Source organism: Pavona decussata, unplaced genomic scaffold, assembly GCF_977016875.1.
Source record: "Pavona decussata unplaced genomic scaffold, jaPavDecu1.1 SCAFFOLD_71, whole genome shotgun sequence".
In the NCBI taxonomy this organism is placed as follows: domain Eukaryota; kingdom Metazoa; phylum Cnidaria; class Anthozoa; order Scleractinia; family Agariciidae; genus Pavona; species Pavona decussata.
This window is the reverse complement of record NW_028145490.1, coordinates 2,797,501-2,825,363: the sequence shown is the minus strand read 5'-3', so window position 1 is coordinate 2,825,363 and position 27,863 is coordinate 2,797,501. Positions and strand designations below refer to the sequence as shown.

The window sequence follows — 27,863 nt, the reverse complement described above, 5'->3', positions numbered from 1 at the left end:
TGAAATCATTCAGAAATCCAAAATACATTGAGAGATACGAAGATGTCTTCTTCCAATTGGAGACACCATTGAATACTGGTAATCCAGGAAATAATAGGTCACAAAAGAAAGATGGTTATCGTTTTGTTGTTGACAACACAGGAGAAGTGACCCCATTTGATTGGTATAATGCAAGAATATCAGTTGGTTTTAAAGTCCAAACAATGCAGAATGCAAATATAGCAGCTGAAGACCATAATGGTATTGTTAATGGTTCACACAGTCTTATACATGATTTCGATGTAAGATTGAATGGTAAAATGGTATATGATTGTAATGATGCAAATCATTGTGTTAATATCAAGAATCTATTGGAATATAGTCCAGGATATGCTCAATCGACAGCAACAAATGAGTTTTTCTATCTGGATACAAACCGACACGCTGAAGAACGATCGGCTGAAGATAACTACAATAAAGGATTTGCTGTAAGAAAAGCACTTTTGAGTCTATCAGTTGTTGTCAATACAGAAATACCATTGAATCGATACTCATTCTTTGAAGCATTGATGGATGAGTTATTGCCATCAACAAGATTGGAATTAAATTTGCAGATTGAATCTGATACTATTCTAATATGGCAAGCTGGGGCTGATTGTCGTGTAATTATTACCAGAATGGAGTTGATTGTACCAAGAATCACTTTCAATTCAGAGGGGCAATCACTGTATATGAGTCAGTTTTTGAAGCCACATAAATGGGTTTATTTGCGAGAAAATATTGAGAGAAGTAATTCTTCAACACAAAGAAGTAGTCATTTTCAGATAACAAGTGGGATTTCAAAACCAAGGCATGTATTTGTTTTCATTATCAATGATGCAAATCTTGCTGCACAAACAGTAAATCCATTTTTGTACAATACATTTAGTGTATCAACAGATCCCAGAACATTGCTAAATTGTCATTTATCTGTGGCTAATGGCAATGAATATCCTGATGTACATTACACTCCAGAAGCTGATTTGACTCGAGTTTACAGAGATGTCCTCAAATATGTGCATGCAAATAATGAATACAGTCAGGGGACTTTATTGAATGTCAACAATTTCAAAACACTATTTCCATTCTTGTATTTCGATTTAACAAAACAAAAAATGGATATCAAAGATGGTACCACAAAGCTGACATTCCACTATGAATTATCTGGCACAACTGCAACTGCATATTCAGTTTATGCATTGACATTATACGAGCAAGACGCTGAGCTCATTCAAAAAGATGGCAAACTATTGTTTCGATAAATGGAATAAATTTTTAATGTAACGTTAGTTATATAAAAGATATGACAACTTATCATTCACATGGAGTAACACTATCAATTGGGCAAAAAGATAGACTAGCAAAAGCATTAAAAAACAATTCAGCAATAACAATAAGATTATCAAATTCTGAATTAACTGGACCGGATCAGCTGATGTTAACCAAAACACAAATAAATAGGTTGAAAAAGGCAATGCAAAACAAAACTGGAGCAGATATTAAAATAAGCAAAACACAGATACGAAAAGCTGTACAACAAGGAGGCAGTCTTTGGTCATCATTATTCAAAATTGGCACAAAATTACTACCAATGGCAGCAAAAGCAGTTGGACCATTAGCTACTGGAGCACTTTCTGGGCTTGCAAATGTTGGAGTCAATAAAATATTTGGTAGAGGACAAGCTGGTGGTTTCCTCATTCCTCAAAATAAAATTGATCAATTAATAAAATACAAAGATTGGCTCACTGAAGCACAAAAGAAGCAAATTGTCAATGCAATACATACTGGTGGACAGATTGTAATTAAACCAACTAAGACACAATCAGGAGGTTTTTTGGGTACTTTACTGGCTTCAATTGGCATTCCAATGGTTTTGAATGCATTAATGGGTAAAGGCTTGCAGGTGGATAGAAGTAGATCCAGAAGATCGGTCCCAGTTTTTGTTCCAAACACAACCAAAAAAGATGGTGGTTTGGTCCTACCAGTTAATTATAGACCCCCTCCATTTTTCGGTACATGGGATCAGTATGGTAAAGGGAAAAAAAAAACCAAAAAAGGAAAAGGTCTGTTGTTAGGCAAAAACAGTCCATTCAAGGGGATTCCATTAATTGGAGACATTCTGTGAAATTCATAAATAAACCACTCAGTAACTTTGAACTCATTGACTGGGTCAAAAAACTCAAAATAAAACACTTCAGAGGCATTTACAGCAGAGATAATCTACCACAAAAGATGAAAAAAGATGAAGTTGGTATCATTAACCTGGATTCACAGATTGGACCAGGTACACATTGGGTTGCGTATCGAAACGGAGACAAATATGTAGAATATTTTGATAGTTTTGGGTTAATTATGCCAAAAGAAATTATGCAATTCATGTCAACAAGTGGCAAACGATTAATGTATTCAGGTGATGAAATCCAGGAAAGAGATTCAGTATTGTGTGGCTATTGGTGTTTGTATTATTTATTTGAGAGACAAAAGGGTACAAGTATATTGAAAACAATCCACAATGCACATTTTGACATGAACAATCAAAGTGTCAATCATAATTTTATAATCCAATATTTTAAAAAATTAGTTTGTATAATGGTTGATATAAGATATTGTGAAGAGTGTGATGAATACACAGAATTTTCAGGAAAATTATGTTTATGGTGTACATTGGTAACAGATTCTGAGTCAGACTCTGATGATAATTAATCTAATATAGTGATATAAAATGGTCAAATCATATTGTGTTAAACAAAAGAAAGAAACTGAATGTGTTCAGCCTTCAGGTTACAAGCAAGCCAAAAATGGTCGGCTTATGTTCTTCTGTACCTGTGCTGAATGTGGTATAACTAAAACCAAATTTGTTAAAAAACAGGGAAACTAAATAGCCCCTCTGAAGGGGGGGGCATAATGGATACTTTAGCATCAACTGGTGCTGATATGTTAATTCAACATGCATTACCATGGATGGGAAAAAAAGCAGTTGAAATGGGTCGATATTATGGGTCTGAAGCACTTAGAAACCCTAAATTGCAAAAAAAAGCTATTGATTATGCTATCTCTAAAGCAACACCTTTTGTTCAAAAGACTGGATCAGAGATGTTTGATAAATTATCAACCAAAGTAAGACCAAAAAGAAGGTACAAAACTGACCGAAAAGAACTTGATGGTGGTAATTTAGATACAATTTTAGAACAATTTGGCACACCAGGTAAGGTTGCATCGAAGTCGATGGATGTTGTTGGAACATTAATTCCATCAACAAAGGAAGTCTTTGATAGATACAAATCCGGTGACATTGCCAAAAGTGCATTTAGCACAGATACTGGTATATTGTCGAGTCAATTTTGGTCTGGCAAGGCTGGAAAAAAGACATTAGAAAAATACAAAAATTATCCATGTGAAAGCATGGTAAAAATTGGGAGCAAATTTCACAACACACCGAAATGCTCAAGTTATGATGCAATTGGTTGGCACCCACCAAATTGGGATGAATATGAAAGAGGCATGAAGGGTCGTCCCAAAAGTGGTGGATCAATTGATATACACAAAATGATAGGTAAATTACCGCGTCCAAAATCTGGATGGGTATTACCTGGACACAAATACACTGGTCCATACAATGATTTGGAAAATCAAGTCAAATATAACCCCAAAACTGGACAAATATTGGAAATATATGATAAACCAACAGGCAAAACAGATGCAATAGCCATGCAACATGATGTTGATTATTCAGTCTGCAAAGATGATAAAAAATGTAAATTAAAAGCTGACAAAAAGATGGTAAAGTCATTGGATGCTGTTCCATATTCCGAACGACAATGGGGACATTGGTTGGCAAGAAATGCAATAAATACAAAATCAAAATTGGGACTTGGGGTTCCAAAAAACGTCAAAAGCCGTCGGGTAAAGAGGAAAACTGGCAAGAAGAATTAGCTAATGAGCTGCATAAACCCATAAGACGTAACTTTACTCGGCGGCGTGTTATTGTAAATAATATTGATGAAATATGGGCTGCTGATCTTGTTGAAATGCAACAATTCAGTAAATGGAATAAAGGTAATAGGTATCTTCTCACGACTATAGATGTTTTTAGTAAATACGGCTGGATTGTCCCATTAAAAGATAAAAAAGGTGAGACCATAACGAAAGCATTTCAAAGCATATTCAAAGAGGGTCGAAAACCAAAGTATCTGTGGACTGATAAAGGCTCAGAGTTCTACAACAAACATTTCAAAGACTTGCTCAATAAACATAACATTACACTGTATTCGACTGAAAATGAAGAGAAGTCATCAGTTGTTGAGCGATGGAACCGAACGATTAAAAATAAAATGTGGAAACGATTCACTGCTCAAGGCAATACAATGTATCTGGATATTTTGCCTAAAATATTGAAGCAGTATAATAACACTAAACACAGTTCAATAAAAATGACACCGACAGAAGCATCTAAGAAAAAGAATGTAGGAACTGTTTACTTCAATCTATTTGGCAATTTGAAGCAATTATCATCTTTGCCAAAATTTAAAGTTGGTGAAAAGGTTAGAATATCAAAGTATAAAAGAAAGTTGTTTGATCGAGGTTATACAGAAAACTGGTCAGAAGAGGTCTTCATTATCGATAAAATACAATACACGAATCCGATCACATATAAACTGAAAGATCTCAATAATGAAGAAATTAAAGGAAGTTTTTATGAACCAGAATTATTGAAAGCTAATCAGGAGATATTCAGAATCGATAAAGTTATCAGGAGAGATTACAAGAAGAAACAAGCTTTGGTAAAGTGGAAAGGATACAGTGATACCTTTAATACTTGGATCCCAATCAAGGATTTAGTCGATGTGTAATCATTCTATCATACAGTCACGGTTTCACGAGTATTCGATAGCGAGTCGATTCAATAAAAAAATCTATTGTTGTGTGCAAGATAAACGATATTCTTACCTCAAAAAGCGTCTACAAACATCAGAACGATGAAAGTGGAGAAATAAATGTCCAAAAATCCCAAAACAGGAGCCATAAACATGACTTCGCAAAATGGCAACAAAATGGCCGACACGTGTGTTAACAAACTAGTGTCCAGTCCGCTTTGGGTTGTGTGCATGAAAGCGCATGCGTGTTAATCCAAATCAAGCAATATTACGCAATATACAGAAAAATAGCACCACAAGTGTAAAAATTTCAGAACTGAGTGTAATATATAGGTAATCGGGTCATTATTATATTAGTTCACAAACTCTGGTGAAGCTTTAGGGTGGTGTCAGCTGGCCCCTGACTGAAACCTGTTTAACGGCTTGTGCAGATGGTGAATTACTGAGTAGTGTGGGATGTCTCCCAGTAGACGGTACCTCCAGGGTGAGCCCGCTCAGGCCCTACTGGTTTACAGCGGGGTGCTCAGAGTTCGTCCCAGGACTCAACCTCGGTCCCAGAGGTAAACTGGGAAAGGGACAGCCGCCTTGTCAGCGGCGGGAAAAAGACCTGGCTGGGGCCAGGCAAGTAAACAGCCAACCGAGCACCCCACGTTCAGGGTTTTGTCCATTTTCGTGACAAGTCACACAACGTCACGCGTGACAGTAACGGCATCCAGTCACACAACAACCATAATGATTATTTTTTTATCCAAATTGGTGTTCAAAAATATTGTATTCATCATTCAAATCAGCGATTGATGAGTTGGTTGGATTTAATCGATGATTGTTTGTGAGTTGGTGTCATTTATGAAAAACCTAAATTTAGCGTCTCCGTTGCAGGAGTTTTGAAAAACCGAGGATTTATGTTTTTAGGTTTTTGAGAAACCGAGGATAAAAATTTAGCGTCTCCGTTGCAGGAGTTTTTAAAAACCGAGGATTTACGTTTTTAGGTTTTTGACGTCTCCGTTGCAGGAGTCATTGTTGAAATAGTATTTTATGTAGTTATTGGGGTGAGATAATGTGTGGTTTATGGGGTTTAGAAAAAATATTGGATTTATAAGGATTTGTATGGGATTTTTTATCATTTTTTGAAAAGTGGGCTGATACACCCAAATATCTAACTACTTTTGCCATATTCAATGCCTTCAATTTGAGGGACTTGTCGGCAATTTGTGATCTGGGCAATCAGCCCATGAGATCAGATCAGTCTGACCTGTGAAAAGGTATTAAGCTAATTAAGAAAGTCTACGATGCTTACTTAGGGCAAGCTCTCTATTTGAGTTAGCCACTTTCCATACGTGCTACACCCTGTTGCAGATGACCCAAATAGAAGGCGTGCTCGCAGGCTAAAAGTCTACAGGCTCCACTATCCCGTCTTCATACACACTACAATGTCGCTAAACGAGAAGTGGCCGATACAGAGCCGATAGGTTTCTTACCTAGCCCCAAATGTAACAGCAGTTGAAGGGCGAGTACAGAGAATCATATCCAACCCTCACTGAACGACTTCAAGCTAGATTTATTTTATTTCATCTCTGTCCTTCAATCAACTTTTGTTACTCTAATACAAATCCTCATATTTCTGTCATAAGCGTGTTTTTTTCTCTGCAATTCAAATCCTTGAACCACCAACAGAGTTCTCTTATATTGAGCCTGGGCTGCCTCTGATGCAAGGGAGACATTGTTACTGAGGTCATTCCTAGGACCACCGACTTTCCAATTAGGCGTTAATTTCAAGCACTACGATGCGGCGCCTCTGCCTATTTCAGGAGAGCAAGCCATCTAATTTCTTTAGTATAACCCAGTGGTCGACTGTATTCAACAAAAATTGGTTTATTTCCAGCTTGTTGACTGAACGCCAAGAAATTTAATAAAAAATAGTAAAATGAAAGAAATGAGGACTGAGCACAAAGCTGAAGTTGCTTTCTTGTACCTTCTACTGAACAAATTCAAGTCAGGAGGTTAGGAAACGTAAAAACTCGTGAATGAAGGATAAAACTGAGTGGAAAAGAGACCTTAGACTAGTTCAATCCTTAAACTTTCTGCAGAGGTTTCCCTCGGATTGAGTGAAATGTGCCGAAGTCAATTTTACGAAATTTTACTGAAAGTTGACACCTTACTTCGAAAGCTTCTCTCTTGCTCGCTCTCAGTGCTCTTGCTTCAATGATTTCTGCCACTTTGAATTGCCTACTTTGTCGAAGTATGGGTCTGTGAGCTTAAACCTGATTAAAATGTGTCACTTTGTTAAAATGCCGACTAAATATTTCCAGCATTGTTGAATGACAATGAATGTCGGACGAGGTGTTTGATCGAAACCAAAGCGTTCATTTAACAAAAATGTTGAAAATGTCATCTAACATGGATGTTAAACGTTCTAAAATTAACAACTGTTGTATAACAGTGTTAAAATTTTAGCCGAGACTTGAGTCAGCTTATCTCTCCCGCATAACCTTTTTCCACAAACAGCAAGAAAAAAATCGGACTGGATTCTTCGACGCTGTCTGACTTTGTGATATATAGTCGAACCTCGTTATTACGGACACCAAGGGGACAGAGATAAGTGTCCGCAGTATAGAGGTGTTCGTTTTAAAGAGGTAGGCTTTATATGGATTTCGGTCCCTCGGGGACCAAGTGAACTGTCCGTAATTGAGACAGGTGTCCTTAAGGAGAGGTTCCACTGTAGTAACAAATGTGTTTAGTTAAAGGTGCTATGCTCCTCATTAGTTGTGCTACTTTTAAGACGGAGTTACTCTCCGTACATTGTAATGCGATCCCCTAACTTAAGAATTGTCCTTCTTCATTATAAATAAAAGAAAAAAAAAATAAGAAACAGGCAGATTTGTCCAAGCATCTTTATTGTACATCTAAATTTCCCCTTAACTTATTCGGCACGACCTATCTATCTCACAGCTTATTAAGACTATAACGAATTTTTAACGTCCATTGATGGACATCCCGGGCATTCCGTTTGGTAAGTATAAAGAACCAGAGCACACATAAAAATACGCTTAATCCAATTGCTGATCCTGATACTGAAACTATAAACAAGAAAGAGCAATTAGATTTCTACTAATTAACCTTCAGCAATTAAGTACAAGCAATCATTTAAAAATAATAATAAAAACAGCCTGACGGTTTTGTATCCATCCTAGCAACATGAGGCCTGTCCTAGCTGTCAAGGCAAAATCCAACCCCCAACCTCTATTATTAATCAGCCTCTGTGAAAAGGTTCATGTATGATGTACCCACTGACCGAAAAAAAAAAACCGTAATAACAGTAATGACTATAAAACGAGTTATTATGGCTTTAATCGATCTTTGCCCCAACCTAGTGCCCCAGCACTTAACTGAAGATGATGTTTAAAAATTGCTGCTCTCCTTCTGTAAAGTAAAGTAAAACTTTTAGGCCCCACTGGTCTACAAGTCAAATCAGATCTTTAACCAGACAAGCAATATGCCACATTCCCCCTCATCTAATACTTCTAATCAATCGTTTTTCACATATTTTTATTCATTTATTTGCATGCATACAGAAGGTGTATATATCGAACAATGATAATGATTACACCAACGCTTATACAGTTAATAGTCTTCAGTTACACGACGTCAGGCTCAACTATAGTTAGTGACAATATATAAGGCAAATCGGTGATCTAAAAACGAACGTAGCAGATCAGAAAAAAAAAATAATATCTCGTGACCAGTTTCATACAACCGTAAACGTACGTGTGCTACCACGCTGACAAAAGAAGGGGTTAAAATTGTAGTTATTTTAATCCTTATAAGGCCTGTTTAAACTTGCGATCAGTTCGTGCAATTTTTGTTGCACTTTTTTATTATACTTTTTGTACTCAAGCTTTAGTCTTAAGTCACATGTGTGAACTAGCGGTTATTTCAGTGCGATGTATTTCCATGATATCGTAGGTGTGTTGAACATGTTTGAATCTTCGTGTAAATTTACTGGATTTGTTAGAAACCGTACAGCAAGTTTGACTGGATGAATCCACTTTGTTCAAATGTCCCAGTGCGCAACTTACTGTAACACGTGACCATTTGCTGCAAAGGGCCCATTGCTATACGCGTTTCCTCTACTGATATACTAGGAAGGGGATTTTATGATCCTTGCAGGGGGAGGGGGCTGGAAGGGCTTTAGATCAAATGTGAGACGAAAGTAGAATCCTATATCAAATGGTTTAATTTCTGTAGATACCCATATTTCGACACTTTTTTCAGTTCTCGTTCTCCGCAATTCTGGGCCAGATGTCAGAAAACCCCGCTCCTGCCCTCCCCGAAATTAGTGCTATCCCTCTTATTGTTTCGCAATTATATCCTTCTGTTATCCGATCAATAGGCCTCTGTGAAGAAAAAAATACTCACTGTATCTTAACATGACAAGAACACTCTTGAGCACTTTCGAATTTTCTTATGCGATGGTAATGTAACGGCACAGATAAACCGCCTGTTTGATAAACCACTTCAACGGGCCAGATGTCAGAGGGCCCATTGCAAAGGGCCCATTGCTATACGCGTTTCCTCTACTGATATACTAGGAAGGGGATTTTATGATCCTTGCAGGGGGGAGGGGGCTGGAAGGGCTTTAGATCAAATGTGAGACGAAAGTAGAATCCTATATCAAATGGTTTAATTTCTGTAGATACCCATATTTCGACACTTTTTTCAGTTCTCGTTCCCCGCAATTCTGGGCCAGATGTCAGAAAACCGCGCTCCTGCCCTCCCCGAAGTTAGTGCTATCCTTCTCATTGTTTCGCAATTATATCCTTCTGTTATCCGATCAATAGGCCTCTGTGAAGAGAAAATACTCACTGTATCTTAACATGACAACAACATTCTTCAGCACTTTCGAATTTTCTTATGGGATGGTAATGTAACAGCACAGATAAACTGCCTGTTTGATAAACCACTTCAACGGCAGTTACCTACAATGAAAGTATTTGGAAGTATTGTTCAAAAATTGTTAAAAACTCACATGTACTTGGTCCTTCACGCGATGCCGTCGTCGTCGGGTTTGTCGTCGTCGTCGGGTTTGTCGTCGTCGTCGGGTTTGCCGTCGTCGTCGGGTTCGTCGTCGTCTTCGCCGTCGTCTTGGCCGTCGTCTACGCTGTCGTCTTGGCCGTCGTCGTGGACGTAATTTTCGTCCTGGCCGTAGTGGCCTTACACCACCTGGTCGCTTTCCTCCTCCGGAACATTTATCTTTTCAGATGCAAAAACGTATTTTAATTTATGGCTAGTACAAAAATAACAACTTTTATCAATCAACTAAATTTGAAGTAGTTGATCACATACCCCGCGACCTTAATCATTTATTAGAAACCAAGTTTCTAACAAATGATTAAGGACTACGTTAACAAATTAACGAGACCTTGGCTACTGACTTGTTGTCAGAATGACTTAAACACCAGTCTAATAATCTCAGGATGGTATTGTCGACAATAACTAAGTTAATGAAAGTATCCTGCTTTAAAATTATTTCGCCAACTGAAGCAAAGACTTTGAAAAAAATTAGGAAGAACGAAATTGTTCGTGTGCCAAACAGCCTAATGATCTAGACGCAATCAACATCATATTTTATGATAAAAGACTAACTACAAGAATTGTATTATCATAGTAAATACTGATATATATAAATCTAACTAGAACCCTCAGCATCGATTGAAACTTGTCGTTTCATGGGATGTTTTCTGCGTTTCATCTTCATCGAGTTCTTATCGGAAGTACATACTCGGCATTAAAAACCACCTAAGCTCTCCTACGTAATGCTAAAATTTTAGTGTCGATGTGTGGCATATGCGCAATCAAGTAAATGAGATGTTATATTTTAACTGTCGGGTTAATAAATGAGAATTGTTTTGTTATTCAATTAGTGGCAGAGGCATGCTTAGAAAAAGGAGATCCGTGTTCAAATTCATGTCCAACTAGCTCTTATAACTTTTTTTAATGTTCTTTTAAAGCTATATCTGGCTTACTAGCGCATCTTTGCTTGCATTGCTTCTTGGATTTGAAATTGTTTTGGTTCCCTCTACAGCCGCCATAAATGAAATTCTTGCATTCACCGCTGACCCTGTCAAAGTAGAAACGCCTAAAGTAGGCTCTACAGTTTCCTCGGACAGGAGGTAAGAGACAGAACCTAGGTAAGCCCGGGCACTTCCGCGAGGATTCAGCAACCATGGAACCTTGAAAGAAGAAAAAATGCAGTAAATAAAACAAACGCGGCGTGTAACAATTCTAACCACCCCCTCCTCCATCATTCCCCTTTTTTTATGGGCTAGTGCAGTAATGTTTTTTTATTGAGAGGGGGTGGGGAGGGCGCTTATTCGAGGGCGGGCGCTTATAAACTTTTTAGGCTTTCAGGGTGGGCGCTTAATGGAGGTGGGGGCTTATTCGAAGGTGGGCGGCTAATCGAATAAATACAGTATCCAACGCGCGCTCTTGGAATAATTTTTAATTACACACTGTATTTTAACAGGTCATTAATCATTATCAACTAACTATCTATCTACCCAACTACAGTTTAAAAGAAAAAATTAAACCAACAAAGGCTGCTTTTCTTGAAGGCCGTGTTTAAAATATCACTTAAAATTTACTTAAAAGTGTGGCGACTCAATTTAGTACACGTATTAAAATTGTTCAAGGGAAAAATCCTCTCCCTTTACAATGTTGTCAGCCGTTCGGTCTGAAAGTCTAGTAAAGGGGTAAGGGGAGTTAAAAGGTTGAATGAAAGAAACTGAAAACGACGTTTTTTGCACTGAACGAGTGCCTCAAGCCTCAGTTTGCAGATGCTTGCGGCATGATGCTTAATGCACCATCCACCGAACATTTGCGGTAGCATTTCTCTTGAACGATTGTTGGGAAAAGCAAATCTCAGAAAAACTATTGGCAACAACAATAACGCCGAGAAGGTACTAAAACTATCCTCTCAGGTTGAATTATCAGCAAACACTTGATTTCAGGCAATCTAGGAACATGTTTGTTTGATTTATTTTCGTATTTTGGTTCTCTTTAACATTTTATCTCGGCTGGACTGCGTTCAAACGCCGAACTTTACATAATTTAGGTCCAGTGTCGTATTTTTTGCGGTAATCTCCGTGAGATTTGGCTGATCTCAATTCAAAACTGCCGAAATTTTTTTTCTCGTATTCGTTGCCACTTTTTAAGTCACTGTGGCGCAGTTGGTACCGGGCAAGGGAGATATGCCGCCAGGATTAATGTCTACTGGAATCTTTTAAGTGTAGTTAATCATATGACCTATATAATATATAACCAACACTTTGCTTATCCTTGAAAAAAAAAAAAAGGATTTAAAAGAATATTTAAACAGTGCAAACAAATCAGTTACGAGCTGCTTACCCCTATCTGCTCCATCCTCCTCGCCTGAAAAATGAAAGTTTATTAATATTTCGTGAAGTGCGACGATTTCGAATAATACTTGCGCACTTGACTAATGAAAATTCGATATTTGTTGTGGTGAATATGTGCTTGTCTTCGTGTAAGTTGGTGAACGCATTTCAATACGTGGCATCACTTAACTACATTACACCTTCTATTATTGCGCTGCCATGACATTTTATTAGGAATTAACCTACCTACAGTCACTATTAATATAAAATATATAGAACAAACTTACTGCATCTGGACCCTAAGCATTCCAAAACCCTTCTGAAAGTTTTAAAGAATTTTAGTTCTTACCCTCTTTAAATTGTTTTAATTTGCTCCTTGGCATCAGGCAAGGTCGGCTTGATCATTTCAAAGTGGCAGAGGAGATACCGGTTTATAAAAAAAGCTGACCTCCTGTGGTATTTAATTTTATTATTTAAAAAAACCCTTAAAAGATTAATGTACAACAGAGAACTCTGAGAAATCATCTACTTTCTTTGACCAACAGTTTGGATTTCGCTCCAATTATTCAAGAGTTCATGTTCTTATCCTTATGCAATTAAGATCCAAAACGCTATTAACAGCGAGAATTACCCCTGTGGTATTTTCACAGATTTTTAAGTGAGGCACACCTTACGTGATAAACTGGAATACTGTGGTATTCCACAAAAAGTGGTTTTCTCTAACAGGAGTACAGTTTGACTCAAAAGGTTATAGATAATCAAGCCCGCCACAAATTCTATGTAGCCGGACTGCCACAGGGCTCAATATTATTTTATTATTTTTGTTATATGTAAATGACCTTTATAAATGCGTCAATGTACTTGATTTCCACTTGTTTGCAGACGATACCAACATTTTATTACAAGAACAAAATTAATATAGCCTTGATTCAAAACTGAATGAAGAATTAGATAAACTTAATCAATGGCTCCGATAAAATAAGCTGTCTCCAAATATTGATAAAACTAATTTTATAATTTTTTATCCTCCTCAGAGAAATATATAGTCAGTCAATAATTAATGTGAAATTTAGATAGACCTGTGCAGCAAACAACATATGCCAGATACCTAGGTTTTATTATTGATCGTCATTTGAATTGGAAAAAACCCACACCTGAAGTCAGAAAGGAAATATCAAGAAATATTGGCATTCTTTCTAAACTGAGACTTTGTGTTACTAATATTATATACTAACTCAGCCATATTATTCCTAAGTATATCCCTTCCTAACCTATGGCCTGTTGAAATACCTATGTCACAAATCTTAAACAAATTGTAATTTTGCAAATAAATGCAGAAGGAATAATTGCATTTTCTAAACGAGATACACACCCAGCCCTTTATCCTCACAATTAGGCGTAATTTAATTCATGGATCTAGTGACTATTCCAGATGCCTTTTTCATGTTTCAGTATCATTACAATTTACTACCTAAGGTCTTACACAACTTTTTTCACGTGTATTATCTAAATGCAATAATTACAATTCTAGGCTAGCATTAAAATCAACTAATTACATTGATCATTTTAACTTATTATGGTAAATTTAATTTGCACTTCTCCGGTCCTTCTAATTGGAATAATTTGGATGAAGAACTAAGCAAACGATGACTTAAAATTTATTGAGTACTTACATCTAATGCTTTTCACTTCTAATACACGTATACCTAATGGTTCACTTTCTTTCTGGTTCTGTTTTTCTTTTTCTTTTTCTATTAATTAATAAATTAATTAGTTAAATTTATTTATTCATCTATCATTTATTTACCCACTACTTGTTTGTTTCTTTATATTTTCTTTCTTGTGTGTTATAGTCCAGTTAAAGCATGATAATTTTTGTAAGTACTCAGCTCGTTCACTTCTTACTATTCTGAGTAAAGGATTTTCTGGGGCCTAATTAAATTACTTTTTACGCTGTTTTCATGGACTTTATGGTTGTGGTAAAATTAAAAGGTGTGTTGTGTTGTTATTTAGTAGCAGATTGTGATGTCATCTCCACAGACTCTTCTATTTTTGCATCCGATGGTTGCCTCACGTTCTTATTTTCTGTTTTCGTGTTTTTCTTTTTGCTGGTGGTGGTGTTATATCGCCTTGCCTTTTTAGGACTTTCGAAGGCTGAAGATGATTTAGCATCAAACTCCTCGGACGTGATTTCGTTTAGAGAATGCGTTTAAAGAAGGATAAAATAATTTTCTTTCGTTGTTTTAATATTACTCACCTTTTATTTCCTCAGGGAAAGCTACATGGGAATAATGTAGAGAAAATTAACCATTCAGTTTCCTTTTAAACACAGAAATCAATAACTTGAGACTTTATCCATACCTTTAATACTGAAAATGACAGCAAGCAGCAAAACGGCACTTAACCACATATCTAAACACACTTCAACGGAAGCTGAGCTCCGATGAACTGCAAAGTTACATTAACGCTCTGATCTTATACAGTTTCTGGTGTGGAAAAAGCTAAATTTGGCTTCATTAAATTAACATATATATATTTATAAATTTCAAGTATCTTTCCTTACAGTAACTACCAAAATAAATACAAGAATATGCGTCAATTTTTCTGAAATATATTGCTTTTACGCTGATGGCAAAAACACACTATAAATAAAAATAACGTGATATAATTAGAAACAAACCCAATTCCGGTCCCACTTTCGTGGCATTGTTTGGCGGTTTAGATGCTTGAAAAAAACATAGTCAACGTACAAGTAAGTCCCCTCATTCCATAATATGTCAATCAAGCAAACATGTATCCATAACAACGAGTCTCTGGTCTGCAGTTGGAACTTCATACTTAGTGGGACTGGGGACCAAAAAGTGAGCACCATCTATCTGAAGAACCGCCATATCCGATTGATCACTCTGTGTTCTGGGATCCCCACGCTAATATCTGTGTCTAAACGAAGTAATGGGAAAATGTTTTTCGCAAGAGTGAAAAATCGTTTAAAGAAAATAATCTACCAGTTTAATTACCTGGCATTGACTACAAAACTTGCACAAAATAACCTACAATCTGAAGGCTTTAATCAGCTGATATTTGAAGCAACACGTATCACTGAATTCTCACAAGGCTGCATTGATCACGTTCTCAAATTTTTCGAATTCCTGTACAAGTGGTAGCTTAGCAATTGAGATTGCAGATCATTTACCAGTTTTTTCTATTTTTTATGATCTGTAATCAAATCCTTTCCGTGACTTTATTGCGTTCAGAGATTTTAAGCATTTTGATAGTGAGAAATTTAAATCGGATCTAAATCAAGGAAATTGGGGCTCAATATACAAATGTAATGAAGCAAATGAAAGTCTTACTAGGCTCCTTCATATTTCTAATAAGGTAAGTAATAAACACGCGCCTCTCAAAAAGGCTAAAATTAAACACAAAGCATATAGACCTTTGATAACGTCTGGCTTAAAGAAATCAATGAAGGTTAGAGATAAATTATACACAAAGTGGCTCACTACTCACAATTCTAATTTCTTAAACAATTATAAATTATATCGAAATAAAATTGCACCAATTAACAAGATCTATCGTGACAGCTTTTACAATGATATATTAACCAAGTCGTACAATACCAAAAATATGTGGGACAATATTAATCTACTGATCAACAAAAAAACGACCAAGCTCACATATAGAAAAAAAAGAGATAGGTAATAAGCAATATCAACAACCTTTAACTATCTCTAATTGTCTCAACAAATGTTGTTGTAATATCCCTTTTACATTGGCATCAAAACTGCATTAATCTGATAGGGATGCTACCTCTTATCTCTTTCAGAAAAAAAAATATTTCGGTTCTCTAAGATCTCTGAAATAGAGGAATTTCCAATACTTGAAAATCTTGATACAAAGAAGTCTTTTGGGATTGATAAGGTTCTTCTATTTTTGGAAAAACAGCCGCAATGCAAATATGCCGCCCTCTAACATATACATTCAATCTATCCATTGACCAAGGTATTTTTCCCGACAGTATGAAAATTGCCTAAGTGGTTCGAATTTTTAAACAAGGTTCTCGTCTTTCATGTGACAACTATCGACCTATCTCAATTCTCTCTACCTTGAGCAAAGTACTCGAAAAATGTATTTTTCATCAGGTTATGTTCTATCTTACTAGTGAAAATAACATGCTTTCGCCAAATCAATATGGATTTAGACTGGGTTATACAACTTCTAATTGTCTAACCGAACTAATTGAAGAAATCACCACTAGGCTTGATCAAGGGGACTATGTGGTTTCTTTATTCTTAGATTTAAGCAAAGCCTCTGATAATGTAAGCCACCAATTTTATTAAATAAGCTTAGGTATTATGGAATACTACAAAAAGAAAACAACTGGTTTTGATCCTACCTCTGCAATAGGAAACAACAAGTACATGTAAATGGTGTTGCTTCTGAACTACATCTTATTTCTTCCGGTGTACCTCAAGAATCAATATTAGGACCTCTATTATTTCTCATATTTATCAATGATTTCCCCCAGTCCTCTATATATTTTTCTACTAGACTATATGCAGATGACACATCGTTGACAGCTTCTGGAAGTGATCTTGGCTTTTTATTAAATGAAATAAACTGTCATTTGCCAGCTGTCTATAAATGGTTATGTAGTAATAATTTAACTTTAATCTGACAGACTAAATATCTTGTTATCATGCCTCGCCAAAAGGAAAATTATAATTCATACCCGCCTTTAACTAGCACATGTTTGTTTACAGCAATCTTATGGAATCAAATACCTTGGCGTCTGTATCGATAGTCACCTTACTTGGCATGACCATATCGATTTTATTTGAAGCAAAATCAGTAAAAACCTAAATATCATGGTTAAGCAATATGTATCAACTGCTTCACTTATTAGTATTTATTATCCTCCTCTTTATCCTGATATTACTTATGGCTGTACACTCTGGGGTAACAATTACAGCGCTCCTCTCTCTCAAATTGTAAAACTGCAGAACAAGGCAGTTAGTATAATTAATAATGTTCCGTTGGTGGAACCCATTACCCCTCAGTATGTATCTTTAGGTTTACTGACTGAAATTTCCTGATATTGGTAAACTAAACACGTGTTTGCTTTTTGATGATTATTTTAATAACGACAAATTTGCTACTTTACCTGTTTCACTAGTATATAAACTACATAATTAAAATACTCGCAGTGCATATTCAAATTAACTTTTCATAACTTCTTTCACAACAAATCTAAGGAGATTTTGTCCAACCGTAATAGGAAACCTTTTTCGGAATAAAATTCCACAGACAGTTACGGACAAACCTACTAAAAAAATGTTTAGAAAAGCACTCTATAAATATTACCTTGCTCAATATTGATGATACATTCCTTGCTCATTATTAATGATACTTTACTCTCATTATTTTCGTTTCTCTTTGTTTTTTGTTTCCCTTCTGCTATACCTTTCTTACTTTTTCTATTCTGCTTAGTTACTTTTCTTATCAATTTACTTCCTTTAAAGGGGCACAGTATTAGTTTTTACTAGATGTGCCTCTCTACTCTCCTCTCCCCTATTTGAATTGTGTTTTGAGTTGCGTGTTAGTGTATGTTTTTTCATTACCTTCAACTTTTGTATTTTGCGCTTATGTAACAGTAAGAGTGTAGAGTATAAATAGAACAAAAATTTCCAATAAAATGTCAAATGTATATATAGCACACTTTGTGGGCGGGCCGACGTTTGTGAAAAAGCCAAGATGAACAAATATCTCCCTTTTAAGTAATTAAAATTGGATTTTATCACGCTCTTTGCTCTAACTCACAACTCCGCTGATGACACAAGGATATCGATTGAAGCAAAATACTCCAGATTATTAACCAAAAAGAAGTGCTTCCTTTTACAAAATAGGCTGCTGGTAATGATAAGCTGGTTTCATTGCGCTCAAAAGTCCTCATCCGGGCTGGCGAATGAGGTAGTCCTTTCAATTATCTCCCGATACCGATAGCAAGTTAGAGGAGTTGACCTTCAATAGTCGTCATGAAAAATCGGCACTTTCCTAGGAAGTATATCCACCGCCATCTTCAAATGCAAAACCCCCACGAAAAACAAAGATCGTGGGTTAGCTTCACGAGAAACCTAAAACATTTCCTGACATTTTTGCGGTATATTAACCCTATCCATCAAGATCGGTCATTTCTCTCTCTTCTTTGGCCAGGCCAGTTGGTGTGTTCCGCCTCTACCCTTTCGTCGCAAGTATAAAAGCTATGAAAATGACAGTTGGAGGATAGATAGCACCTCCAAAGATGCCTTTGACATCCGGAATGGGAAGTGATCATGTCATTACGTTAAAAATTACGTCATGATTTCAAACTGGAGGTCATCTTGGATCCGCTATCTTGGATTTCTTGATTTCCTGAAAGCCTCAGAAAGCCACCAAAATAGACACAAAAGTGATCAAAATAAAAAGGAAAACACGAAAGCGATATATTTGAACATTAAATACAGATTTGATTTTTGTGCATTTAAAACAGGAATTTGTCGATGTCAGAAAAACCCACCTGTCAAAAAATTGGTGGCCATGGTAGCATTCAATGAACCCTGAACTACCATACCAAGTTGTTCCCAGATAAATTTCTGTCACGACGTTTCGTGTCGTTTCCACTAAATATTAGAAAAGGTTTAAACGTTCAAAGTCGGCGTGAGCAGAATACCTCCACGCCTCCCTGTGGTTTAGATAGGATTAACATTGTGTTGCTTTTCATTCAGATGAATGGACAAATTCCCCTCAGGAGAGCATTTAAGTTTATTTTGTCAGCTTTTGACCCAGAATTGCTCCGTGTCAAAGTCGGATTTTATAATTTGGACTATTCTCGAAACGTTTGTTGAACTTGCTTTTCTTGAATTTTCGGCCCGTACTGACATACCTGAAGTAACAGATAAAAGCATTCAATATTATAAACCCTGCGACAATTTCAATTAATTTTATGGCTTAAAACTGCAGCAAGACTGAAAACTATGCGTTAATTTCGTAGATCGGCGGTTCAGTAAACTCTTATAATAGGCGGCATGTTTTAAATAATAAAGTGACGTCAGCATTTTGAACAAAGGCATAATTTTAAGATTGCTGAACGTTTCAGGGGTTAAAGTAAATTTTGACCACTCAAAAGCTTTCGCCTTATCTGAAATTAAGTTAAATCATTCCTTTTTGGATCTCTTCCCCTTATCCCCCTCTTTTTTTTTTTTTTTCAAAACGAATATTGTTAATTAAGTGGTACAAAAGACGCTGATGGAAATAGCATTCAGTTGCTAAAACTGTAACCCTTTATAATTATAAAAGACAGATGTGTAAAGTTTATACAAACCCGTCAATTTTTACTTCCACTAATGCTAAGGGTCAGCTGCAGAATGATTATCTCACTTTTGTCACTGGTTGAAATCAAACCTTATAATGTACAATTGGCAAATAAATGGCAAATAAGCAGCAGAAAGCAAGTTTGTTTTATTTCACTTGTAGTTGTTTGTTTTTTATAAGAATTCAAAAACCTTAACTTTTTCATTAAATAAAGACAATGAACGATGATAAAAAATTAATTAGAACCGCACTAGTTTTCCATATGGACTATTTCCAAGCACCTTAAATGAAAATAATGAAATTATGATGAAATTAAAGCCGGAGTTCAAGCTGTCTTTGTCGTAGAGTTCTCTTGTGGTTTCCTGACTTTAAAGCGCAAAATATGATGTTGCCTTTATTTCTACAAATCTACTGGCTCTTCCATACAAGGATTTTAGCACAAAATGGTATGTTTTCAACGATCTAACCAAAGATGTTTTCGAGATTACTTTCATTTGTTAGCTTCAAACGTTGAAATTTGTAAGACATGCAGTGAAAATCTTACACAACGGTACAAAGTCAATCAGTAGGTTTGGGTTTCTTTCCTATTCGTATTTTGAAAGCCGTGTGATCGAAAAAATTGGAGGATGGAGATTCGAAGATGAGGCTGCATTGTCGTGATGTTTCTTTAGAGAAGAATCCTAACTATTTCGTCGCTCTCCTCTGGCCATGTTAAAATGGGTAACGATGAGCCTTTACTAAAAGCTTTCAAAATACTGGATTATAACATGCTCTACAGAGAATGGATTTTAAGCGCGGTCGATTGTGGCTGTCTTTTATGTTATATTTTTATTTAGCATAAATATTCGATTTTAATTAAGTCATTTCTAAGCTTTACTTAAAGTGGATGGAGGACCCAGAGGGGGTACTATAAGCTATATAGGTATTTTTGGCCCAAAGGTATGTATGGCTTTTAGGCCTTTTCAGACTGAACTAGGGTGTAGATGTTAACCGATTTTGGTATTAAAGTCTAAAACGTGTTTTCCGAAAACAGGTATGGATTCTAAAAGCTTAGTTTGAACAGCAGTATGAATTTCAGAGGCCAGGTATCGAAAAATGTTAGTCTGAAATATGATGGGGTTAGGGTTTGGAGAACCGAGCCGCACCATACCCACCAAAAATTCCGACTTTAGACTTTTCACGGAGAATAAATTGTTGATAGAAAAAAACCCAAAAATAGTTATAAATCTTTACCTTTGTTACGTAAGTATGAAAGAGAAGGCGAAAGACCACCTCAATATGTAATCGCTAAGATGTTAGTCCATTTAATACGAGTTCTCCCGCGTCACCGGTGACCCACCGAATTACATGTAATTAAAGTTTTCGGACTTGGCCTGAAAAAATCCACTCTGGGGGTTGTGTATTGACTGCTTCTTGAGATTCAAAGCTACGCCATGGAACATTTCAGATTGTAATTTGTTAGTTCTATCTTTGCCTCTTATGCAACGTTTTTGGAGAGTAAACACGATGCTTTCCCTGATCCCTTCAGTAAAACCAAGTTACAAGCTTCTTCGTCTGACTAAACGATGAACTTAGCTGATAAACGCAGGCGGATAACAAGCCACGTATCTCAAAAGTTGGGAACTTCTATTACGTATTCTCCGATCAATAAGTAAAAACTTAGACGTATTTTTTCCATTTCGTTTTCGTCATTTGCGATAGGATGAAGGGTCTTTAAACGTTATCATGCTATGAATTCTAGCAAGTTGGACATTAACCGCAGCTGCAACTTGAAAGTTCTCACACGAATCTAGTTACCTTCTCCAGCCATAATCAAAACATTCCAATGTATTTCGTCTTCTTTTTCTTTACCCTCAGGTGATTGTCGCACACTGCAATTCCACTCCGCGATGAAAGGACATTATCTTGAAGGTCATGTGTTTAAGAGCATTGCAGTGCGAGAAGAACGCACCTGTGATGTAAAGTGCTACATTGAGGAAAGCTGTGTGTCTTATAATATTGTATCTACACCTAAAGATGGAACAATGATATGCGAATTGAGCTACTCTGATCACGAAATGCACCCAGAAGACCTCAAACGTCGATTTGGATCCATCTACCAGTCATTCGAGGTTAGTTTCTTGAAACTAAAAACAATTTCCAATTTCCTTCTCACGATTGCTATGAAAAGAACCTGGCCTGGTTGTAAAAAGCATTTTAGGAAAAGTGGGAGTTTTCTGAAGTCGTTCCCTGCCTTCCCAAGGATTCTTTCCCTTCTTCATGTCCCCTTCTTCAATTAATCAGATTAATTACCCTCAGCCGAGTGATCCAAGATAGCGTTCGAGACCTCGTTCGAGACACGGAAGATGGTAGTGGAAAGTTCCTACTTATTTTAAGATGCTTTATACAACCGGGTCCAGAATGAATGGATCATTGAATTTTGAGTGGCTTAGCGGCCAAAAGCTCACGCCGACTGAAAATGCCTTCTTCCATAAAATGCTGGAGCTGTCCTTATATGTTCTGGTAAAAGATGTGAATCGAGACAAAAATATAATAAGAGTTGGGACACGTTGTAATAGCAAAAGGCTACTGTATTTTGTTTTGAATTTATATCGAAAAACTATCAGATCCTTTTTGCATTAAAGCGAGAATTATTGTTTATATAAGGCCTTGGGTTCTATTTGTGTCAGGCGTGCCTCCGAAAATAACAAACTCCGGTAGTTTGAAGGTCAAAACTCATCATAGTAAGCTAAACCGAGTCTTTCCTGCCAATAATTGTTACTTTTCTAATGAAATTCTTTGTGAGCGTCCCGATACACAAATATGGTTGGGGTTTTGTTTTGTTTGTTTGTTTTCATAACATCATAATCTGCTCTCTCTTCCCTTTAATTTAGAACGCCTGTTTGAAGAAGCCTTGCATAAAAAATTTACAATGTCAAAATGGATACACTGATAAAGGATACCGGTGCATAAAAAGTCAAGGTACATTTTCTCTACCAACTCTATTTTGATGCAGTATTTCAAAAAGCAGTGGAACTGTTTTGTTAAGCATGAAGACAGCGGCCGAGTACAAAAGTTGGCTGTTTATTTATTAAAACAGGGAACTGATCGTCATGAGCATGAGCATACCACACGGCCACCTTAAGCTCTTCTTTCCGCAACCATGCCCAGGTCTTCTTATTTCTGTTTTATTAATAGTTTTAAATAAAGTTTTAAAAAATAGAAATAAAAGGGAATTTTTATGGCTTTCACAGAGTACCTCTTTCATCCACTGTTTTCAGATCGAACTTGTGTTTTACAAATATTGGTTTTTATGGAGGGATGAAAATCAGAGTACCTCAGGCCTCAATGAAACACGAAAAACATGTTTCTGAAATGGCTTCTCAATCTGGCAAAATAATAAACGAAAGATACTTCCAGCTAAAGCATTCCATTTTGGTTTTCTTTTGCTTGATTAGCCGGCGTAGTTGGCAGTGTGGTATGAATATTTTCGCAGTGGTTTTCTCAGGGCGTTGTATAAAGTTATCCTCCATTTGTGCTGGTGTCAATTTTGGGGTTCACATTCACAAGTAACGATAATTTTTGTAGCCGTAGAAGGACCAGCTCCGGTCTCGACCACTAAATTGACAGTTGTAAAGCAGAATGTTCTTCGCATCATCCTATAAGTGCGCAGTAAAAACAAAGTTGGCTGTTTATCTATTAAAACAGGGAACCGATCGTCATGAGCATACCACTTGTAGGACGAATATAACGATTCGTATGAAGTTTGCATACCACTCGCAAAGTTATTGACAACATTTGCCAGGTCCTGGATCCTTAAAGCAGTATTTCAACCATGTATTCGAAGTTTTATTTTACCTTTACGTGACAAAAAGAAGCCAAAAATCACCCTTAGCCAATCCAACTGAGTTGGTCCGAAGCGTCAGTCAAGTATAAACAGGATAAAGCTTTCCTAAAAGCGAGATTGAGATTTCAATCGATAAATTTCAAGATGGCGCTTCCAGTAACTCCTGTGTCATAATTATTTTACACTGTTGAAGAGAACTGACCTAGCCTTACATGGACGATGGATGCTACGATTGGCCAGTATTTGCCAAGGTGGTAGTTCTGCAGTAACATTTTCAAACCTCAACGGAAAGTTGAGTTCGAAGAGCCAAGTTCAAATCACGTGTGACTTTTCCATATTCTTGAAGCATTGTATAAAAGTTACGGATTATTAAATAACATTTCATGGTAAAGGACCTTATATTTGCTCTAAATGCAAGTAAATTCTAAGGATCGGTTAACGTCGATTTTGGCTTTTCCTTTGTTTGTTTCCCGTAATAGTTGCCCTCGGGTTGGTGAAGGTAAGGGAAACTTAAAAATTAAAGGCTGACTGGAATAAGCGTCAATGTTCCAGGACAGTTAAGAAGCAACGTTTGAAAAACGTTTGACGTGTTATGCAAACTTTGGTGGCATTTAATTGCCATATTTCGTTCCCTGCCTAAATGTACGATAAAGTTTCATACAATACACCAATCAATCAATTAGGTCGATCTTGATTGACTCTCATTGAACTTCCTGCCCCTCATTAGAGAACCTACGTTTGCCCATATGGCATCCTGTGTCATCGATGACAGTCTTCCTAAGTTCTAACTGGTCTGCCCTCACCCCATTTTACCATGTGATGATTGCAAGAACACAACGTGGTGTATACTCTGTTGAGTATATCCCTATGGCTATGACCAATAAACTACAATCTCCTTTTCTTGATGACCAACGATACTTTGTGGCGGTCTCCGTACACCTAACTTGGTCATCTTTCTTCTCCACCTCAAAATAGTATTTGTCTAGGTATTCTCAAGTCTTTTTGCGAGATTTTAGAACTCTTCACCATACGCACCCTACCCTTGCCTTAAAGAAGTGCACTTTCATAAGTCACTTCAGTTATTTAAGTGTCAATGAATTTAGCGCAGAGCACTAATTAGGGACACTTTCCAGATGGAACTAAAATTTAGAAGTGTTGAATTTTGAGGAGAGGAGAAAACGGAGTACTTGGAGACCAAGACCTAGAGCCTCAATGCACAAAATTCAAAATAATATGTTTTCCAGCTATCCTATGAAACGTAATGAAAGAAAAAATGCACACTTTGACTAGCAGCATACTTTGCCGTTCATTTTCACTATAAAACTTTAATGTCGTCCTGCCGTTTTGGTGCCTTTTAGCGAGTGGACCAGTGACCACCCAAGAGCCAAAGACAATTCAAGTGCCACAGACCACACAGATGACAGGGGCGGCCTTAGACTCAAGTGAAAGTCAAGAGCCACCGACAACTCAAGTGTCAAAAACTACCCAAGGGCTACAAACCAAGCACATGTCAGAGACCACCCAGGTGCTACAAACTACTCAAATGACGGAGAACGGCACCTCAGGCCCATATACAACTGAAGACCCACCGACCACCCAAATGTCAGAGACCACCTCAGGTTCAGATACAACTCCAAGGTCACAGACCACGTACGTGCCAGAGACCACCCAAGGGCTACAGTCTACTCAGATGACAGAGAACACTTCAGGTCCAAATACAGCTGAAGAGCCACAGACCATCCAAATTTCAGAGACCACCTCAAACCCTACTACACCTTAAGAGCCACAGACTATCCCACCACGTTAGAATAAAATACAACTCAGCGGTCACAGGTCACCATGACCCAGGGGCAATACACCAACCAAATTGTCTATAACTTACCAGTCAATAACATACTTATCCTCCTGACTTCTAGATGTTTTGCCTCGCTTTTAGTAAAAACACACAATTGCCAATACATTATAGTACCGCCTAACAAAAAACCACCACTTCCTCGCCTGTAATTGTTATTAATAGACTTAGTTTTCCTACTCAAAGTTACATTAAGCTACATAGGGAAATTAGTTTCTGAATTAAAGAAACTGTGTTGCTGCGTTGGTGGGGGAGTAGAAACGAATGTTTGGTTTTATTAACTAAGTTGATAAGGTGTTTTCGAGATTCGAGAGCTGACATTCGAAGGTTAATCATTTGTCGGAAGAAATCAAGGAATTGCAAGTTGTGTAGCTTACATAGTGTGCAGTGGAGCTCAAAGCTTCTTGTGAGAGTTTGAGAGTACGGTAACGTGAAATTAACCAAAAACCGTTCATTGATTCCGTAGGAATTACGAGCGCGGACGTGGATCTAGAACGTTTGCAACTTTTTGTGTTACCATTGTGTAGAGAAATGCCACAGAACTACGATGTGAAAATGTACGAGTGAAAATGTCCAGCGACTGCCTTGGATACAGCTTTGCCATTTTTTTCAACATTTCGAAATCAGTCGTCAAGTCTTCTTCTTTTCTCACCAATGTATAACTTGTCCAGCAATGTTTAGGCATGTTTTTGATACCATTATTGTTATAACAACTGATTAAGAGTGGTTGATCCGTCAAAGTATAAGTGCTGGAATGTGATGGAAATTTGTACACGGCCACTTTAAGCTCTCTTCTTCTCATTTCTTTTTTTTAGTAATTATAAATAAAATAAAAAAAGATAGAAATAAAAGGATTTTTATGGCTTTCACAGAGTACCTCTTTCATCCACTGTTTTCAGGTCGAACTTGTGTTTCGGAAATATTGGTTTTTTTATGGAGGGATGAAATCCGGAGTACTTGGAGAAAATCCCTTGGAGCAACAAAAAACTAAACCCGCGGTGGTGTCGGTGTCGATACCTTGAATCGAACTCGGCCCTGATTGGTAGGAGTTTTGAGGTTTCTTTTTACTCTCAACACTCGTCTTTTTCCATTTGTCTGAAGAACTGGCCATACTAAGTCGTCTCTTCTACTAGTTTCAGCCCTCCTTCGCTCTTTTAAATCCTTTGGTGTCTCTAAATCAGGAAATTTTGCTTCCCCCTTCTAGGCTGCTTGGAGCAATTATCATCACTGCCGAGGATGCAATTGTGCTGAGAGATCCTTCCTTGCCCAATGCAATCTTCTAGTGATATTAAACCTCGTCCTTCCTCTGATCTCGGTACATAGAGGTGGGCTTCGCTGTCTCTTGGGTTTAATAACAAGCAGTGTTCGAGAATTCGCCAAAGAGATTGGAATCATTCGAAAATTCTTCCGAAAACTTCAGATAATACTCGACAATGTTCGACAAATGAGAGGGACACCATGGTTACGATATAAAACCTCCAAAACACTCGATCGAGAAGTAAAAGTTAACTGAGATCTGTCAACATCTAACTGATAGCTGCGAAATGACCGGCATTTTGCCTGATAGTTGAGAATCTGGCACCTCCAGCTCAGCCGACCCTCTTATTTCTGCGATCTTAGAAATATGTTTCCCTCGCAATTCATTTTGTGAGGCGAGTATTTTTTCAAAGACCATCTGAGTCTGTGCTGGCTACATAAAGCTAAAATAAAGTAACAATCTCACTGCCAATCTTCAAAGTAGCTGTCTAAATGTAAAAGAATACCTAGCTTCCACACGGCAAATGAAGTTACTTTCGGTTGGTAAACCTTAAGTTTATAAACTAGCAAACTATATGAAGGAACCACTGCAGAAAACTAATCAGACTGGAAAAAATAATAATGGTCGGGCTCCTCCTTGAGTTGCAATTGTTATTCTGTTACAATATTTTAACTCCATTATATAGCCCATTGTTTTGGAAACCTCTCTGACATTGCTTGAAACTCTTCAGCAACTGAATATCGTCACCTTGCAGGTTACTATGGAAACTGGAATTTCTACATGAAAGAATTTATTTCATATCAAGCCGAAAAACAGTTTGACTCAGCCAATCAATTTTTCTAAGTTAAAGATGCATCTTAACTACTGTTTCTTAACAATAACTTATTCTTATTCTACCGTAAGGCTATCGCTAAGAAACAACACTAATGATAAACCTTAACTTAAGAAAGCTTCGTGAATCGGGCCCCTGTAGTGTTTTGAAAGACAGTAGCTATCCAGACGAGGTCTGTTATTAGAGAACGAAACAATAGGTCATTAGTTGGGAACAATGGATCCCCCGCAGAAAACAATGGGAGCTACAGTATTAGGGGACCAATGAAAATAGAGGTCTGGAAGAGGTACTGTACTATCCTGTAGTGTAACCATTGCATGCCAGAAATTTTGTAAACAAAAGAAATTTCCGTAAATACTTTGGTTATGAACAAAACCTATGGTTATCAAAAATTTATTTAAATTGTTTTTCATCCAAGACGAGATGAAGGAAAATATACTAAAAAGCCACTGGCTGAGA

General features: G+C 37.0%; 2 protein-coding genes across 5 annotated transcripts in view; one reads left to right on the top strand and one right to left on the bottom strand.

Moving 5' to 3' along the window:
- Positions 1 to 7,874: 7,874 nt before the first annotated feature.
- On the bottom strand, positions 7,875 to 14,790 carry LOC146477335 (uterine plasmin/trypsin inhibitor-like). 4 transcript variants are annotated; one of them, XM_085113778.1, is made up of 7 exons: positions 14,648 to 14,790; positions 14,544 to 14,564; positions 12,297 to 12,320; positions 10,916 to 11,122; positions 9,997 to 10,142; positions 9,919 to 9,960; positions 7,875 to 7,969 (listed from the first exon to the last, which is right to left on the bottom strand). In XM_085113778.1, exons 1-7 carry the CDS (start codon positions 14,694 to 14,696, stop codon positions 7,940 to 7,942), a joined length of 519 nt encoding a protein of 172 aa, XP_084969904.1. In that variant the 5' UTR covers positions 14,697 to 14,790; the 3' UTR covers positions 7,875 to 7,939. The 4 variants fall into 4 exon arrangements, with proteins under 4 accessions (XP_084969904.1, XP_084969905.1, XP_084969902.1 ...); XM_085113779.1 differs by having other exon boundaries at positions 10,027 to 10,142; XM_085113776.1 differs by having other exon boundaries at positions 9,919 to 10,142; positions 14,648 to 14,789.
- A 5,177-nt stretch (positions 14,791 to 19,967) lies between these two features.
- The window catches only part of LOC146477334 (uncharacterized), a 14,274-nt gene continuing 6,378 nt past the window's right edge, over positions 19,968 to 27,863 (top strand). Inside the window, exons 1-4 of the mRNA XM_085113542.1 lie at positions 19,968 to 20,082; positions 21,494 to 21,747; positions 22,510 to 22,597; positions 24,821 to 25,240. Of these exons, the coding sequence (XP_084969668.1) occupies positions 20,019 to 20,082; positions 21,494 to 21,747; positions 22,510 to 22,597; positions 24,821 to 25,240 (826 nt within the window). The 5' untranslated portion in view covers positions 19,968 to 20,018. The remainder of the gene's footprint in view (positions 20,083 to 21,493; positions 21,748 to 22,509; positions 22,598 to 24,820; positions 25,241 to 27,863) is intronic.

What these genes read in the sequence shown, in the direction of transcription:
- LOC146477335 (XM_085113776.1), bottom strand. Translation starts at nt 14,696, where the DNA reads ATGTGGTTAAGTGCCGTTTTGCTGCTTGCTGTCATTTTCAGTATTAAA. An exon ending in TGTCATTTTCAGTATTAAAG is followed by an intron (nt 14,565 to 14,647) that starts GTATGGATAAAG and finishes ATTCCCATGTAG; the next exon opens with CTTTCCCTGAGGAAATAAAA. An exon ending in TTTCCCTGAGGAAATAAAAG is followed by an intron (nt 12,321 to 14,543) that starts GTGAGTAATATT and finishes TTCATTTTTCAG; the next exon opens with GCGAGGAGGATGGAGCAGAT.